Here is a 13643-nt window from a genome sequence, read left to right as displayed (position 1 = left end):
CCGCACGCCAAAAAAGGGGAAAATAAAAAACTCGACGATGAAACGCGTACACTGGACAGAAAACACATATGCATGCACGCGTACCTCCCACCTCTCTCTATATCCAGCCCGACGGCTCGGAATCATACCTGATAAGCAGATGCTCGGTTGCAGTTGCAATTACAGTTTGGGTTGGGGTTTCGGTTGGGGTTGGGGTTTCGCGTGCGAGCCCTTGCCACGTGTATGATATGCCGTACAGGTGGATAGGTTGGGCTCTCTCTCTCTCTCTCTGTGTGTGTGTTTCGCTCGCTCGCTCGCTCGCTGTCTGCCCTGCCTTGCCCCGCCCTGCCCTGCCATTATTCCCCCACGCACCGTCACCGGCACGTACAAAGTCCCGGCCCAGTGCAGCCAAGCGAGCGAGCGAGCAAAGTTTCGACGAGATGCCATGCCATTGCGATTGCCGGGTGCCGGACCCTCCCCGGCTGCGGCCGGCGGTCCTAGTCTAGTCGACGGTGCGGCGACTGCTGCGCTCCTCCTCCTCCTCGAGGACGTCGCTGAGGCGCGTGGGGTAGTGATGGGCGGGGCCGCGGTCGCCTGCAGCTGCTGCGGCGGCGTCGCCGTATGCGCCGCCGTAGCCCTCGCCTTCGTAGTCGACCGGGGGCGCGGCCGCGGCGGCGTTGCCGCTGGTGTGGGACGAGGAGGATGAGGTGGTGGTGGCGGGGGCGGGATAGGTCGCCATGGCCTGGGCGGCGGTGGCGGGGACGGAGGGCGCTTCGGGGATGATCATCGCTTCGGCGTAGCGGGCGGCGAGTTCGTGGCCGTGGCCGTGGGAGCGCGGGTGTTCGTCGATGGGGGAGACGTCGGGCGGAGGGGCGCGGGCGGCGGCGGCGGCGGCGGCGTCGATGGCGTCGTTTTGGTGGTGGCGGCGGCGACGGCGCCGGCGCCGGCTGGCGAAGACGATGGGACGGCCTTGGTCGTCGTGGCGGACGTTGCCGCTGGAGTCGAGGGCGTACTCGATCACGTCGGTTTCGTCGTCGTCGTCGTCGTCTTCTTCGTTGTCGTAGTTGTCGTCTTCGCTTGGGGCGGTGTCGATGTAGCTATCCTCCGACCGCGCTTCGGCAGGCTGCTGCTGCTGTTGTCGGCGATGGTGGTAGACGGGGGCCGCCGTGGGGGGCAGGTGCCCCGAAGATGCGGGGGGGGAGTGGAGGTACGCCTCGGAGCCGGCATGTTGGTAGAAGCGTTGGGCGTCAGCGGTGGTGGTCGGCACGGCGGAGGACGATGTCACCGGCGCTTGGCCGCTGCTGCGCGCGTACTGCGGTGATGTATCCTCTGCGGCATAGGGGCCACCTGCCGTCGGGACCGTCGTCTGCGCCGAAGCTGGCGTGATCGACTGGTAGGGCTGGTAGGGTGCCTGCGCCAGATCTGGCTTGCCGGGTTCGTGGTGGAGAGGTTGGTGCTGCTGCTGTTGCTGCTGCTGCTGCTGTTGTAGTTGTTGTTGTTGTTGTTGTCGACCGCTGTCGGTGAAAGGGTCGGTGTTGGTCGGGGAGACCTCCCGGTAATAGTTGCGTTCATCCTCGGGGCTCTGCATCCTCACATGACCCGCGCTCGATGCCGGGGCGACGCTGCCATATTGCTGCGGACCATCCCGCGTGGCCGGTCGTGGCGCCGAGCTGGCCGTCCGACTGGGGCCGCCGAAATAGGGGACCACTTGCACGCCATGCACGACCGTGATGCGACCTTCTTTCAGGCTGTAGGCCGTGTCCATGGATTCCTGGTTCTTCCGGCCCAGCTCTTCCCAGGCGCGCCGTGCTTCGTCCTTGGCGATGACCAGCTCCCGTCTCATGTCCATCACCTCACGCCTGGCGGATTCCACGGCCGCCGCCGCTTCCGATTGCTGCCGCGTGGCTTCCTGCCGTGCTGATCGTTCGGCTTTGAGCTCCCGGTCCACCTCCGCCTTCTGCTCGAGGAGCTTCTCGTGGTGTTCCCGGGTGTCGAAGAACCACCTCTGGAATTTACGCTCACTACTCGCGCGTAATCGCTGCAGCTCGACCACTGCGTGGAACAAGTTGGCGCCGGCCGCGGACAGGTCGGTGATCTGTCTACTCAGTGTGGCCGCGTTGGGGATCGTGTTCTTAACCTCTTCCGTGTTGGCCTCGAGTCGATGTAACCAATACGAAGTCATTCCCTCCCAATGTGACGAGAGGGTCTCCCATCGTTCGAAAGCGTGTGGGAACTGTGATGAAGTGCCGCGTTGTGAGCCGGATCCATTGTCGTAAGCTGGAGCCGCACCATTGGCGTTTGCTGATGATGCAGGTGGTTGCTGCGGAGCGGATTGGCTGGCGGCGCGCCGTGACGAGGCCGTGTTCGTGGCGGGTCGTGGCTGATCTTGTGATACGCTCGAGCCTCGCGCTCGACCGATTGGGAATTCATTTGAAGATCGTCCGGTGGGGTCGCCGAGGACATTGGTGCCGGCGACTTCACCGGGCCCGCGGCTCTTACGCTCGCCAGCGCCGTCGAATCCGCCTGCTGAGAGGGCAGCGTCTGGGTTGTATTGCGCTGCTGTATTGTTGTTGTTGTTGTTCGTCCGGGGAACTCCGGCACCGAGCGTGGCAGCTGCTCTTCGCTCGGCGCTCTTCCTCCGCTCTTCGGCCACGCGTTTCTGCTCTTCCTCTTGCCTCCGCGCCTCGCGGGCGTTGCGTTCCCTCATGACATCACGAGGGGTTCTGATCCCGCCGGGCGTGCCTCCCACCGGCACAGGCCCCGTGGTGCGCGCGCCGCCATTGGATGCTCTTGCACCGCTCAGATCCGACATGGAGGCGTCCTCTTCCTCCTCGTCGGGGGTGAAATCCCTCGGCTTGCGGATGGCCTCCTCGAGCGCGTACAGGATGGCCGAGTGGGTCCTCCGCGAGATCCGGAGCGCCGGGTGAGGACTCCGAGTCGCGTTATAGGCGCTGTGGGAGCGGCGGTGGACGGGTTTCGGCTCGGGCGACTGCTGACGCTGTCGAGATGCGTCGGCGGCGGGTTCGCGGACGTCCGGCGCGTCGGCCGATTGGGATCGAGCTGGACGGGAGGGGCCCTTCTCGAATCGATTCACGCGACGAACGCTCTGGGCGGCGATGCTCCCCGAGGAAGAGGAGGGACGCGACTGTTCCTGTTGAAGGTCGCGATGGAATGCCGAGGCCTGCTCTTGGCGCTGGATGAGCGAGGTCGTGTAGCGCTCGTGGTCGTAAAGGTCGTCTCGGTCGTTAAAGTTGCTGGCGATGCGCGACAGGATTGCTGTCGGCGCCGGAGCTGCAGCAGAGGCAGTCTCTCGCAACCCACGATCAGAGCGAATGATCCGTCGTTCCAAGTGGAGAGAGTCGCGCGAGGATGATCGGATCCGTCAAACACGCGACGCTGATGCAGGGACGGTAGGGCAGCAGAGGGATTCCCTTTGGTACCGTACAATGCCCGTTGACGATGATGATGTAGTAGTACCACAAAGTCGAACACTGGTCGAAACCCGATCGATGGGCGCAAGGAAAATCTCGGTACGCTCTTCAGGTACCGACCAGCTTTTACAGCCCTGGGTTGTTTTTTTTCGCTTTTCCACTTTTTGCTCTCAACAAGAACCGGTCGCGGGTGATAGCCAGCAGGGCCTCTGCAACGATCCTGGTTGTTCTGCGAGGACGGTCTGACTCGCGCGTATGGCGAGGAACGAAGAATTGGGTGGCAGTGACGGTTCGGACCAAGCCATCATGGAGATGGGATGGTGAGGAAGGAGGCAGGGAGCATCCAAGCGGGCCACAGCGTCCGTCGGTCTGTGTGTCTGTCTGGGGGGAGAGGATGAGGCAGCTGCGATCGGTTTCGGGCGGTGGTGGTGTTGGTGCGCAAGGATTAAATTAAAAGACTGGCGGATGGGATGATCGAGAGAGGTGGAGTTTTATCAAGGTGGCCGGGGAGTTGGATGTGACGTGTCCGTGGAAAGAGTGCGCCTCAGCTCGAGGGAATGTGCTGCTGCCGCTGCTGCTGCGTGTGTGTGAGCGAGTGAGTGAAGGCACACCTAAGTGAGTGCGCGCGTTCGGCTTCGGAGGATGTCACGGCGGCGGCGTGTGTGTTCGTGTGTATGTGGGTGTGTGGGTCTGCGCGTGTAAAAGAACGAAAAGATGGCTGGGAGGGAAATGCGCGCGCGCGGCAGAGAGAGGATCAGATCTACTACTGGCGGAGAGAGAGAGGGAGAGATGCCAGTCAAGCGTGCCCACATCGGCACAGTCCAGTTGAGATAATTCGAGACGATGCCCAGGAGGTTGCTATTCCAAAACTCTAGCGGCGCAACAGGGCAGTTGGCGGTGATGATCATGGTTCATCGTCTTTGGTGGTAGTGTATTGATATTATTATCATTATTATTGCAATTATACTGTGGTATATCATGATCTCATGGTTGTTTACTAGGTAGTTATTAGGGAGGTACTGATGTCCACCCATTGGAATACGAGCGTCTTCGGTCGCTTAAGTTTATTTTTTTCCCCGTCGAGTTGGAACAAACGACAACATCACACACGTTTGCGGCGTGCGCGACCGAGTGCCAACGATCCAAGTCTAACGAGAGAGAACGAGGGAGACAGGCGGTGATGGTGGTGGTGGTGCAGGCCATTTGCATTGGGGTTCAATTTACGGCCGACCACCGCGGACTAGAGGGAGAGAGGGAGAGAGACGAAACTGACTTGCCCGAAAAGGCGGGAATTCGTGTGGCTGGTTACCTCTTTCGTACTAAACAGCAGCAAAACCCAAACTTACCAATTTCGCGGGCGGGACACCCGCGCCCGCCTGCCGCTTCTTTTCGACGCTCGCTCCTGTCTGGGGGGGATTTTGGGCTTTGCTCCACTCGGGCGGGAATCTCTAGCGTTCTCTCGTTTTGGTCTATACTGTATGCTGCTAGCTGGGCCTCTACTACATCCAGTAGTTACTAGTTGTTCGACTACGATCATCATCATCATCGCCGTGCCTATCAGATCGGACTACTTTTTCCCTTGACCGCTCCCCCGCAATCCGTAGAACAAGACGTCGAAAAGACTCATTCAGCATGGGCGATTCTTGTTGAATTCCCTCGCGGAAACCGCCGTCGCGGTGATGCGCCGAGTCGGCGACAGCCCTGGCGGATTTCCGCCGCAGCCAGAGCAAGGTGGGGAGAGAGAGAGAGAGGCACCGCTCTCTCTCACGATCGTGAAAGCCAGCCGGGAGAAATGGCGCTGGTTTTTTCGCAGCAGGACATGCATGCATGCGCGGCCGCTATGACGGAGTGCAGATGGGAATTTCACTGATGAAGCGATGGCAAGGGGCAAAGACCGGTGAGGGAGAGGAGATGATGATGAGGAGGGCGGACGATGCGGTAAATGAATGACATTTCATCATCCTCTGTGGATGATGATGCGCTGGCAAGGCTGGATGGCCGTGGCTGGGTAGTTCGGTCGATTCCTGTGGAATTTCATGCAGGGCTGGCGAATGGGAAAAATCAATCTCCTCTCCGCCTCGTTCCTTGCCGGCTGGATATGTCATCGATTGGAGCCCGACGATGCGCATGTGAATAGGCAGTTCGAGCAGAAAAGGAGGGATTTCCATCGGAACCAATGATAAATAATATCGATGAATGATTTCTCCGATCTCTCGATAAAGATGCTCTGCTCGATGTTCGCCTTCGTTTCGCAGACGGGGGAATTCTTTTTAATAGCAATAAAATTCGATGATGATGATCTGAATCTCTTGTATTTGATCCTTGTTGTTGTACTTATTTTGGTATATTATCATTTTATTTTTTATCATTTTTCACAATCCCTATCGTCGGGAATTCCGGATCAATAATCTCGAGTTCCGGATGTGCTCTTTCCACACACGCGCGCGCGCGAAGGGATGACGATCGTGAAATGCCCTCCCTGTCAAGACACACCTAGGCCGGTTCGCTTGGTACGATACCGATTTCTGATGACATAGTCTGTTGAGCGCGGGGGATTCGGATGACATGCGTGCACGTGATGTGATGGCGTCCGATGGAAAATGAACGAAAGTTCCACTGGGGTATTCTAAGGGTTGGGATCGTTTTAGGGTTGGGTTTAGATTTAGCAGCATGTGTGGATGAGAACAAACATGCTGTACGTGTACCGTCTTGTCGTGCTTGAGATGGACTGGTGGAGGTTGTTTAGACTGCTCTTCAGTTGAGTGTTGCGCATATCGATGTACTTGCTACAGGCATCGAGATCAATCCGGGAATAGGAAGTGATGCTGGAACACTCACTCACTCTTCATCTCTTACACTCACGTAAATTCTCGTTTTGTAAGGCCCACCCAAGATAGGAAAGCCTCTGCTCGACTGAAGCTACTTCAGTTTGAACCCCACCGAGTGACCGGGTGAGATTGAACAGGACGGTATTCTGATCCTCGAGAAAGGAAAAGATGTCCTGCGTGATAGGGATATTATCCTGGTGTGAATTGGACGCCCGCGTTCACATGAGTTAGGGTTGGAGTGATGACGATACGTGCTGCGAAATGATGAAAGCCGGAGTCGTCATCACGTGCACATCTGCGACAAGACGATGCGTTTCAGTTGTCGAGTGCGGCCTCGCTCACTCCGGGGCTGCTGTACCCAAAGGTCGTCAAAGCTCCCTCTCTCGACACAAGCACGTAAGCTCGCATCTGGCAGGGGAGTATGGATGTCTGTCCCTGCGAGGCACATGGATAGCGGCACGGAAGGGGCGCAGATGTGCTTTGATCTATCGGTTGTATGGAGTAATGAATGTGTTCCCAATTTTGGCTGTGACCTATCGTCCACATACACACACACGCGCGTTCCCAAGATCTATGACCTACGAAGTCTGAGACTGATGATGATCCCCAGCCATGGAAAATGACATGCACTCCTCACCATCCTGGTCTGTGATGGGGCAGACTGCAATGTAGAGGAGAGACGTATACCGAATCCAGATCATGTTTCGCTCGAAACGCCGCCGACCGATCAGAGGTGCCCCGTGAGCGAGCGGGTTGCGGCGCAAGCTCTCCAATCATCTGTCCCACGATCGTGATGCAGGGCCTCGGAGGAACGTGAATCGCGACCGAGAAGATAGGGGACACAACGCACACTTGCAGCCATGGCATCGAGGATCACCGTGACAATAACTTGGAACAATACAATGCCCGCTTGGAGGTCTAGATGGCCGTGAGCTGTCATGTCATTCCAGCGGATCACCGCGTCTCGAGCCATGGGACGGAACCATGGTAGCATCCGTAGACAAGTACGCAGATGGACAGGCGAGTTCTGGGTGAGCGACGATGACATTGGAGACCGTGGTGAGAGGAGTGTGAGTGAGTGAGTGAGTGAGTGAGTGAGTGAGTGAGTGAGTGAGTGAGTGAGGACAGGGGAGGAATGAGGAGGAATGAGGCGCGGTGAATGTTGAGCCGTCGGCGTATCGCGGGAACAAGTAGTCCAGCCAGCCCGATACGGCACACCAGAAGGGCGCTCTCTCTCTCTCTCTCTCTCGCTTCTCGCTTGGCACCCACGCAATCTGGAATCTGGAATCCGGGGCGTGTCGCCGGGCGGGAAATGGGAAATGGCCTAGCAGCAGTGAGTGACAGCAGTAAGGATGATGAGTGACGAGAGTTGCCCACAGTCCAGTCCAGTGCAATCAATCAATCAATCAGCGGGCGCATGACTCGTCGTCGCGCCACCTTTCCCTCGCCCCACCAACCGGCCAGCCGCGCCTTTCACTTATCTTACCCACCTGCATCTCTCTCATCTCTCTCACCACTCCACTCTCACCAAACACCAACAACACCTTCTTCCAATTAACCACCAAACTCCTCACTATCGACCCTTTCTGCGCTTCCTCACTCATCGACATATTACCACCACCTGCAAACTTCCACACACCACAACCAAGCCGGTTCTCCGAGCAAAAGCCGCGTTTTATGTCCGCACAAATCGAGAACCTCAAGTCTTTCGGTGAGTTGTTTGCGCGGTTTCTATCTCATACATGGCATGCTGGGACGATCAAAAGAGTCGGGTAGTGGTATGATGTCCATGCGATGGGTATCTCTATCGCACATGCGAGATCATACACCACCCGACGCTGCATCTCGTCGACGGCATCACGACCATGCACGGCTTGGAAAAATTCGATCAAAAAAGGCGGAGACCTGCGACGCGGCGGCTAACACTCAATCACAGACCCCTTCGCGGAAGCCGATGAAGACACTGGCGAGACCAAGCAGTCGCAGAACTACATCCACATCCGTATCCAACGTGAGTCTTGCCTTGCCTCCATCATCGCGACGATGCCCTTGCACGGCACGTGACACCCCGCAAAAATAATAATACTGAACAATCACCCTTTCTCCCTCGCAGAGCGCAATGGTCGCAAAACCTTGACTACAGTCCAAGGTCTGCCCAAGAAGTTCGACCAGAAGAAGATCCTCAAGGTCATCAAGAAGAAATTCGCCTGCAATGGCACCATCGTCGTCGATTCCGAGATGGGCGAGGTGATCCAGCTCCAGGGGGATCAGCGCAAGGATGTGCAAGAGTTTCTCATCGACAAGAAGGAAGGTCTTGAGCTCGATGCCAAGACCATCAAAGTCCACGGTTTCTAGTCGTCTCTCATCATGAGACGACACAGGATGCAATGCAAAGCCCTCCCCGCTGTGCTTGTCTATCGGCTCCCGCCAGCTTTTTTTTGAGCGTCGGACCATGACAAACAATCAAACAGCCAGCCAGCCATGACCGGGTTGCCCCCAACTTTACTTGGGCGGCCTCCCCGTCACTCGCGACTGGACATACGATTCCGGACCAAATCCATGAATGCCAGAGGGCCCATGGTACGGGCAAGTGGGAAGTTTGCTGCATTGCACCAAAGACCGAAGGGACCTTCTTTGACCGCAATTATCACATTTGATTGGCTGGGGCTTGATGGGATGTATCCACATTTTTTTTGGAAGGGAGGCAGTTCTGATCCTTGAGATTGTGGCACACACACAGAGAGAGAGAGAGAGAGCAGTTCTACGGGTTCTCTCTCTCTCTTGGTTTGTCGTCATTGTCAGAATGAGCGAGAATCCATCCGGGATGACAAATTCGGATTCATCATCAGCAGCAAAACTCAATCCATAGCTTTCGAAATTGAAATGGGCTCTTGCCACCCAATCGTCTACCTCTTTTGACCCCTGACATTTTATCCCCCAAATTGCACTCAAGATGGTAAAAAGTCACCTGTCGGAACGTCTGAACCCCGCCCCAATCACCAGCTCTCATGCGAACGTCATATAGAAGGGTGTTCGAAATAAATACATGCTCAAAGAACTGAACCCACAAGAGTCGCACCCTATTCATACACGTATGTACCCGAAAAAACAACAACAACAACAAGGATAACAACGACGGACAACCGTCTCACCCCCTCTCACCTCCCCTCTTCTCCCCGCCTAAACCTCCCCGGCCGCCTGCCTCCTCGTCTGCTCCTCCATCCGGGCGTCCCTCAGCGCGGCCTCGTACGCGATCCGCTCCGGGGTGGACTCCTGGGCGGCGCCCCAGGCCTGCCAGTCGGGGTCGACGCGGCTGTGGCGGATCTTCTTCTGGACGACGAAGTACTCGACCGACTCCCGGGCCGTGGCCTTGCGGACCTCCTCGGCGCCGGCGGCCGAGATCTCCTCGCCGCGCTGGTTCAGCGGCACGCTCTCCTCCACCGTCGTGCGCCGCGCCCGGTCCCACGTCCGCTTCCGCGCCACCGTCACCAGCGACTGCACGCTCCGGATCCGCACGATCGCCTGCAGCATCCCGTTCGCGTCCCGCTTCGCCGCCTTGGCCGCCTCCTTCGCCGCCTTGGCCGCCTCCTTCGCCGCCTTCTTCGCCTTCGCCTTGGCCGCCGCCGTCTCCGCCTTGCCCGTCTTCGCCTTCGCCGCCGTCGCCGCCTCCGCCTCGTTCGGCAGCAGCCCCACGATGCAGCTCACCACGCGCGGCTCGCCGACGTACCGCTCCAGCCGCCACTGCCGCGTCGTGTCCGGGCGGCGCTCGCGGATGTGCTGGGAGAGCGTGTCGTGGAAGCCCGGCGCGAGCCGGTCGCGCACGGGCGCCAGGTCGCCGTTGCCGAACGCCGTGTAGATGTCCTCGTAGAGGGCCTTGGTCGCGCGGATGATCTCCGCCGTGTGCGGCGCCGGCACCGGCGGGCTGATCTTCCAGCGGCGCACGTAGTAGCTCGTGCAGCGCAGCCGGAGCGCGGTGATGCGGCTGCGGATCTCCAGGCTGAGGCGCGCGAGCGGCGAGCTCCGCCACGACGGCGCGTTCGCCCCCGTCGGCTTCACGTACTGCCCGTCGATCACCCCGAGGTGGTCGAGCATCGTGCCCGCCTTCATCATCTGCGCCATCTGCTCTTGGTTCATGCGCCGCATGCTCGGGGCGCTGGTCGCCCGCGACTTGGGCATCTGCACCCCCGCGCGGCCGGCCGGGGTGGAGGTGAACGCTCGTCGTTGGTGGAGACATCGTGGGGACGGTCGGTGGTCGGCTCGGGGTCGTGAGGGTGATCTTGTGGAACGGTCATGGTGGAGGAAGGGTGAGGGTCGGAGGAGGAAGGTCGGGTGCGGTGCTGTCCGCCGACAGGGCGTTACGGCGAATCGTGCCTGAAAGATTTGATTATAGGCCTTTGTCGACATCTTGGGCAGCTCCCCTACATCCGATGTCGAGCTGGGAATCTCGGCGAGCGCTGGGGGAAGAAAAAGACGATGGCGATTCCCTCGAATGATGAATGATGGATCTGCGGCGCTGGTGCTCGAAATTATTAAAGTCTGGAGCCCCATTCCGGATTCGGAGGCAACGCCGCGGAGGTGCTTTGGCTGGGGACATCCTCTCCGCAAGCTGGCTTTCCCTCCACACAAGACTGCATCGACCACGATTGCGGTCATACAATCATCACAATATTTCAAGGCTGAGCGACTCGCATGGGATCCAGTATGCGCAATACAGCCATTGGTGGCGTATGATTATTTCGATATGATTCGATCTGATCGTCGTCGCAAGCAAAGGTAGGTTCCGGACGAAGGCCGTCGCGGCCGTCGCAGATAGGCGGCGGATGAATGTCCCAAATCATGGGCTGCGACACATGATGAGATCTCTCATCGTTCGAATAAATTCCCGAGTCTCGTGACAACATCGTGTGCGCGTCGGTTCCTCCTGTCGAAGAAGCCTTGAATGAACAGTTTCATTGCTCGCTGTCGAGCAACGAATTTGCATAAGAAACACACCGTGCACGAGGAGCGTCAAACATGAGAGTTCATAACAACGATTCCCATTAATAGTGGTGTACTACAAAAGAAATGACAAAAAAAAAACTTCCCGTGGAGGGCGGCGCAGAAACGAAACACAAGAAAAGAATCCCCCAAAGGTCAGTACTTTTGCCCTCCGCATTATTATCATAACATGCTTCCAGAGCACTGGAAGGACATCATCCGTCATCAATCGTCATAGAAAAGAAAAGAAAAAAAAACGGCGACACATTACTCAAGTCAAGGTCGTGCAAAAGGGCCTCTCTCCGCCATCTTGAGCTGCACAAATGTCATGGAGATGACCTCCAGACCCAGTCCAAGCGTAGTGGTGTCATCTCACTTCGCGATGGGACGCACGGCGAGAGGCCCATGACCGGCTTCGAGCGCAGGCAAGGCGTCAAAAGCCTCCTTGGAAGGGCTGTCATGTTCCGAGAAATACGCCCCGTCGAGAGCATGCGGATGCCCCGCGGCGCTAGGCGGCACGGCCGTCTTGCCGGTAGCCTGGCTATCGTTGCGGCCAGTGAAGGGCGATACCGTGTTGTCTTGCCAAGTGGCGGCGCGGGAGGCCCGGCGGATGTCCTCGGCGCGAGCGCTGTCCTCGTCGACGTGGAAGTTCTCCGCTTCGTGGGCGTTGAAGTCTTGGCCCGGGTTGGCGGTCTCGTATTCGAGGTGCTTGACGAAGTGGTAGAAACCGACGGCGAGGAGGGCGCCGAGGAAGGGTCCCAGCCAGTAGATCCAGTGGTAGCTCGGGAAGAGACGGTTGACGACGCAGGGTCCGAAGGAGCGGGCTGGGTTGAGGGAGCCTGTGAGTGAGAATATTAGTCTGCGGTGCATCTGATGAATTCGTGGGCGCGCGCGGTGAGGGACGTACCACCGGTGAAGTAGACACCGCTGAGCTCGGCGACGAAGAGCGCGAGACCGATGCCGATGGGAGCGATGAATGTGGCCTTGTGCTTCTCAGCAGCGAGCATGAAGATGGTGAAGACGAGTTCCGCGGTCAAGAACATTTCGATGACTAAAAATTGGTCAGCGCTGACACGCATTGTCGATCTTTCCAGGTGAGCGTGAAGACTTACATAAACCTTGCACGACCGAAGTGCGGCCAGACAGAGTCGTGGACACATCGAGGGCGGATGGGAAGAGTGCCGAAGTCACTGCTGACGCAGCCAACGCACCGAGCATTTGAGCGACGAAGAGCAGGCCAGCGCGGGTCCAGGTGAGCGAGCCAATCAGGAGAAGTCCGAGGGTGACCGCCGGGTTGAACAGACCTGTAGTGAAGGAGGTCAGTGGCCGAGCTCAAAGTTGCTGCGACAGCGTCATGGTCAAACATACCTCCACTGATGCGGAAGAAGACCCAAGCATTGACCGCCAAGCTGAATCCGAAAGCAAGAGCAATATACATGAGAGCCTGCGCATTCGGTCTCTGACTAAGACTGCCGTCGGAGGTAGTACCTCCCACACCCAGGTTGGAAGCGTTGGCGACGGTGGTGGCGCTGAAGGCGAAGAAGAGGAACAAGAAGGTCCCGATGAATTCGCCGACCATGGCGATGAAGTGATTCCGAAACTTATTAGGCAGGAACCCGAGGCCGGGGATCCGCATCTCCTTCTTGGTCTCGCCATTGCGCCTGGCGTCGGTGTCCAGGGCGCCGCGGCCATGGGAGCCTGGCAGCCTGAAGCCGGTGGGGTCGCTGATGTTCATGACTATGGACGACTTTGCTTCGGGACTTGCTTGCTTGGCTGGATGCGTCCCGGGTGGAGTGTCTAGGTGTCCAGAGGGGAATACCTCAAACGTTCGACGGGAGGTTGATGAATTGGGGATGTGAACAAAGCTATGGGAAGCTGATACAATCTGGCAATGGTAGCAAATCCAGGTGAAGACTGATGCTCGAGAAGATGATGATGTTGGAAGAAGAAGAGAAAAAACAATGTTAGGGTGACGTTGGAAGGGGAGGGGAGGAAGAGATAAATGATGATGTGCGGTAATGGTAACAGGGTCGGGCAACTGCTAGCAACTGCTTTGTCGGAGCATTTTTCGAGCAACGACGAGCGCCATGAAGTTCGTATTTGTACCAGGAAGGTGAGAGGAGAGGTAACGACCTTCCAGACCGAGCGGGTCGCGACTGCACGATATCGACGATGGCGTCCGCAAAGATGGGAACCGCCGCACGCCTCTGCGCCATGAGACCCAAGGGCTCGCGGCGGCCGACTCGTGATGCTGTTGCGCGACATATCGAAGGTGGGGATTCGAGCCCAACCAGCCGTTTCGCGGCCGGGTTTCTTCGTAGACAAACAAAGGCCAAAAAGGGAAAACCGTTCGTCAAAGGCGACGATGACGGTTGAGTGAGTCTCGCAACGGCTTGGGGAGGAGGAGGAGGAGGAGGAGGAGGAGGAG

At 58.0% G+C, this 13643-nt stretch overlaps 5 protein-coding genes across 5 annotated transcripts; 1 reads left to right on the top strand and 4 right to left on the bottom strand.

Moving 5' to 3' along the window:
* Nucleotides 1-243: 243 nt before the first annotated feature.
* On the bottom strand, nt 244-3015 carry K489DRAFT_138971 (uncharacterized protein). The gene is made up of 3 exons (XM_033599111.1): nt 924-3015; nt 417-860; nt 244-296 (listed from the first exon to the last, which is right to left on the bottom strand). Exons 1-2 carry the CDS (start codon nt 2789-2791, stop codon nt 482-484), a joined length of 2247 nt encoding a protein of 748 aa, XP_033454882.1. The 5' UTR covers nt 2792-3015; the 3' UTR covers nt 244-296; nt 417-481.
* Nucleotides 3016-6568: 3553 nt separating this feature from the next.
* K489DRAFT_385465 (uncharacterized protein) lies at nt 6569-7538 on the bottom strand. Its single transcript, XM_033606111.1, has one exon. It carries the CDS (start codon nt 7284-7286, stop codon nt 6966-6968), a length of 321 nt encoding a protein of 106 aa, XP_033454881.1. The 5' UTR covers nt 7287-7538; the 3' UTR covers nt 6569-6965.
* A 314-nt stretch (nt 7539-7852) lies between these two features.
* K489DRAFT_385463 (eukaryotic translation initiation factor SUI1) lies at nt 7853-8799 on the top strand. The gene is made up of 3 exons (XM_033606110.1): nt 7853-7949; nt 8175-8249; nt 8352-8799. The coding sequence occupies exons 1-3, from the start codon at nt 7916-7918 to the stop codon at nt 8591-8593; spliced, it is 351 nt and encodes a 116-aa protein (XP_033454880.1). The 5' UTR covers nt 7853-7915; the 3' UTR covers nt 8594-8799.
* Nucleotides 8800-9418: 619 nt separating this feature from the next.
* Nucleotides 9419-10330, bottom strand: K489DRAFT_328693 (uncharacterized protein; the record flags this gene model as incomplete). Its single annotated transcript, XM_033602078.1, has 3 exons — nt 9419-9592; nt 9680-9823; nt 9944-10330. 3 exons carry the CDS (start codon nt 10328-10330, stop codon nt 9419-9421), a joined length of 705 nt encoding a protein of 234 aa, XP_033454879.1.
* Nucleotides 10331-11839: 1509 nt separating this feature from the next.
* K489DRAFT_300792 (aquaporin-like protein) lies at nt 11840-12860 on the bottom strand (the record flags this gene model as incomplete). The annotated part of the gene is made up of 4 exons (XM_033600413.1): nt 11840-12054; nt 12123-12266; nt 12328-12519; nt 12584-12860. Coding segments are annotated over 4 exons (828 nt in total), but the record flags the coding sequence as incomplete, so codon positions are not given.
* Between the last annotated feature and the right edge of the window lie 783 nt (nt 12861-13643).

Source organism: Dissoconium aciculare, assembly GCF_010015565.1.
Source record: "Dissoconium aciculare CBS 342.82 unplaced genomic scaffold K489scaffold_27, whole genome shotgun sequence".
NCBI classification, from domain to species: domain Eukaryota; kingdom Fungi; phylum Ascomycota; class Dothideomycetes; order Mycosphaerellales; family Dissoconiaceae; genus Dissoconium; species Dissoconium aciculare.
Note: the sequence above shows the minus strand (reverse complement) of the source record. Positions and strands in the feature narration are given on the sequence as shown.

Bases quoted from the DNA above. Each gene is read 5' to 3' on its own strand.
- K489DRAFT_138971 (XM_033599111.1), bottom strand. From the start codon at position 2,791: ATGTCGGATCTGAGCGGTGCAAGAGCATCCAATGGCGGCGCGCGCACC. The intron at 861-923 runs GCGCCGGCGCCG...CGCCGCCGCCGC, and splicing joins CCCATCGTCTTCGCCAGCCG to CGCCCGCGCCCCTCCGCCCG.
- K489DRAFT_385463 (XM_033606110.1), top strand. From the start codon at position 7,916: ATGTCCGCACAAATCGAGAACCTCAAGTCTTTCG. The intron at 7,950-8,174 runs GTGAGTTGTTTG...ACTCAATCACAG, and splicing joins CGAGAACCTCAAGTCTTTCG to ACCCCTTCGCGGAAGCCGAT. The intron at 8,250-8,351 runs GTGAGTCTTGCC...TCTCCCTCGCAG, and splicing joins CATCCACATCCGTATCCAAC to AGCGCAATGGTCGCAAAACC.
- K489DRAFT_385465 (XM_033606111.1), bottom strand. From the start codon at position 7,286: ATGTCATCGTCGCTCACCCAGAACTCGCCTGTCCATCTGCGTACTTGT.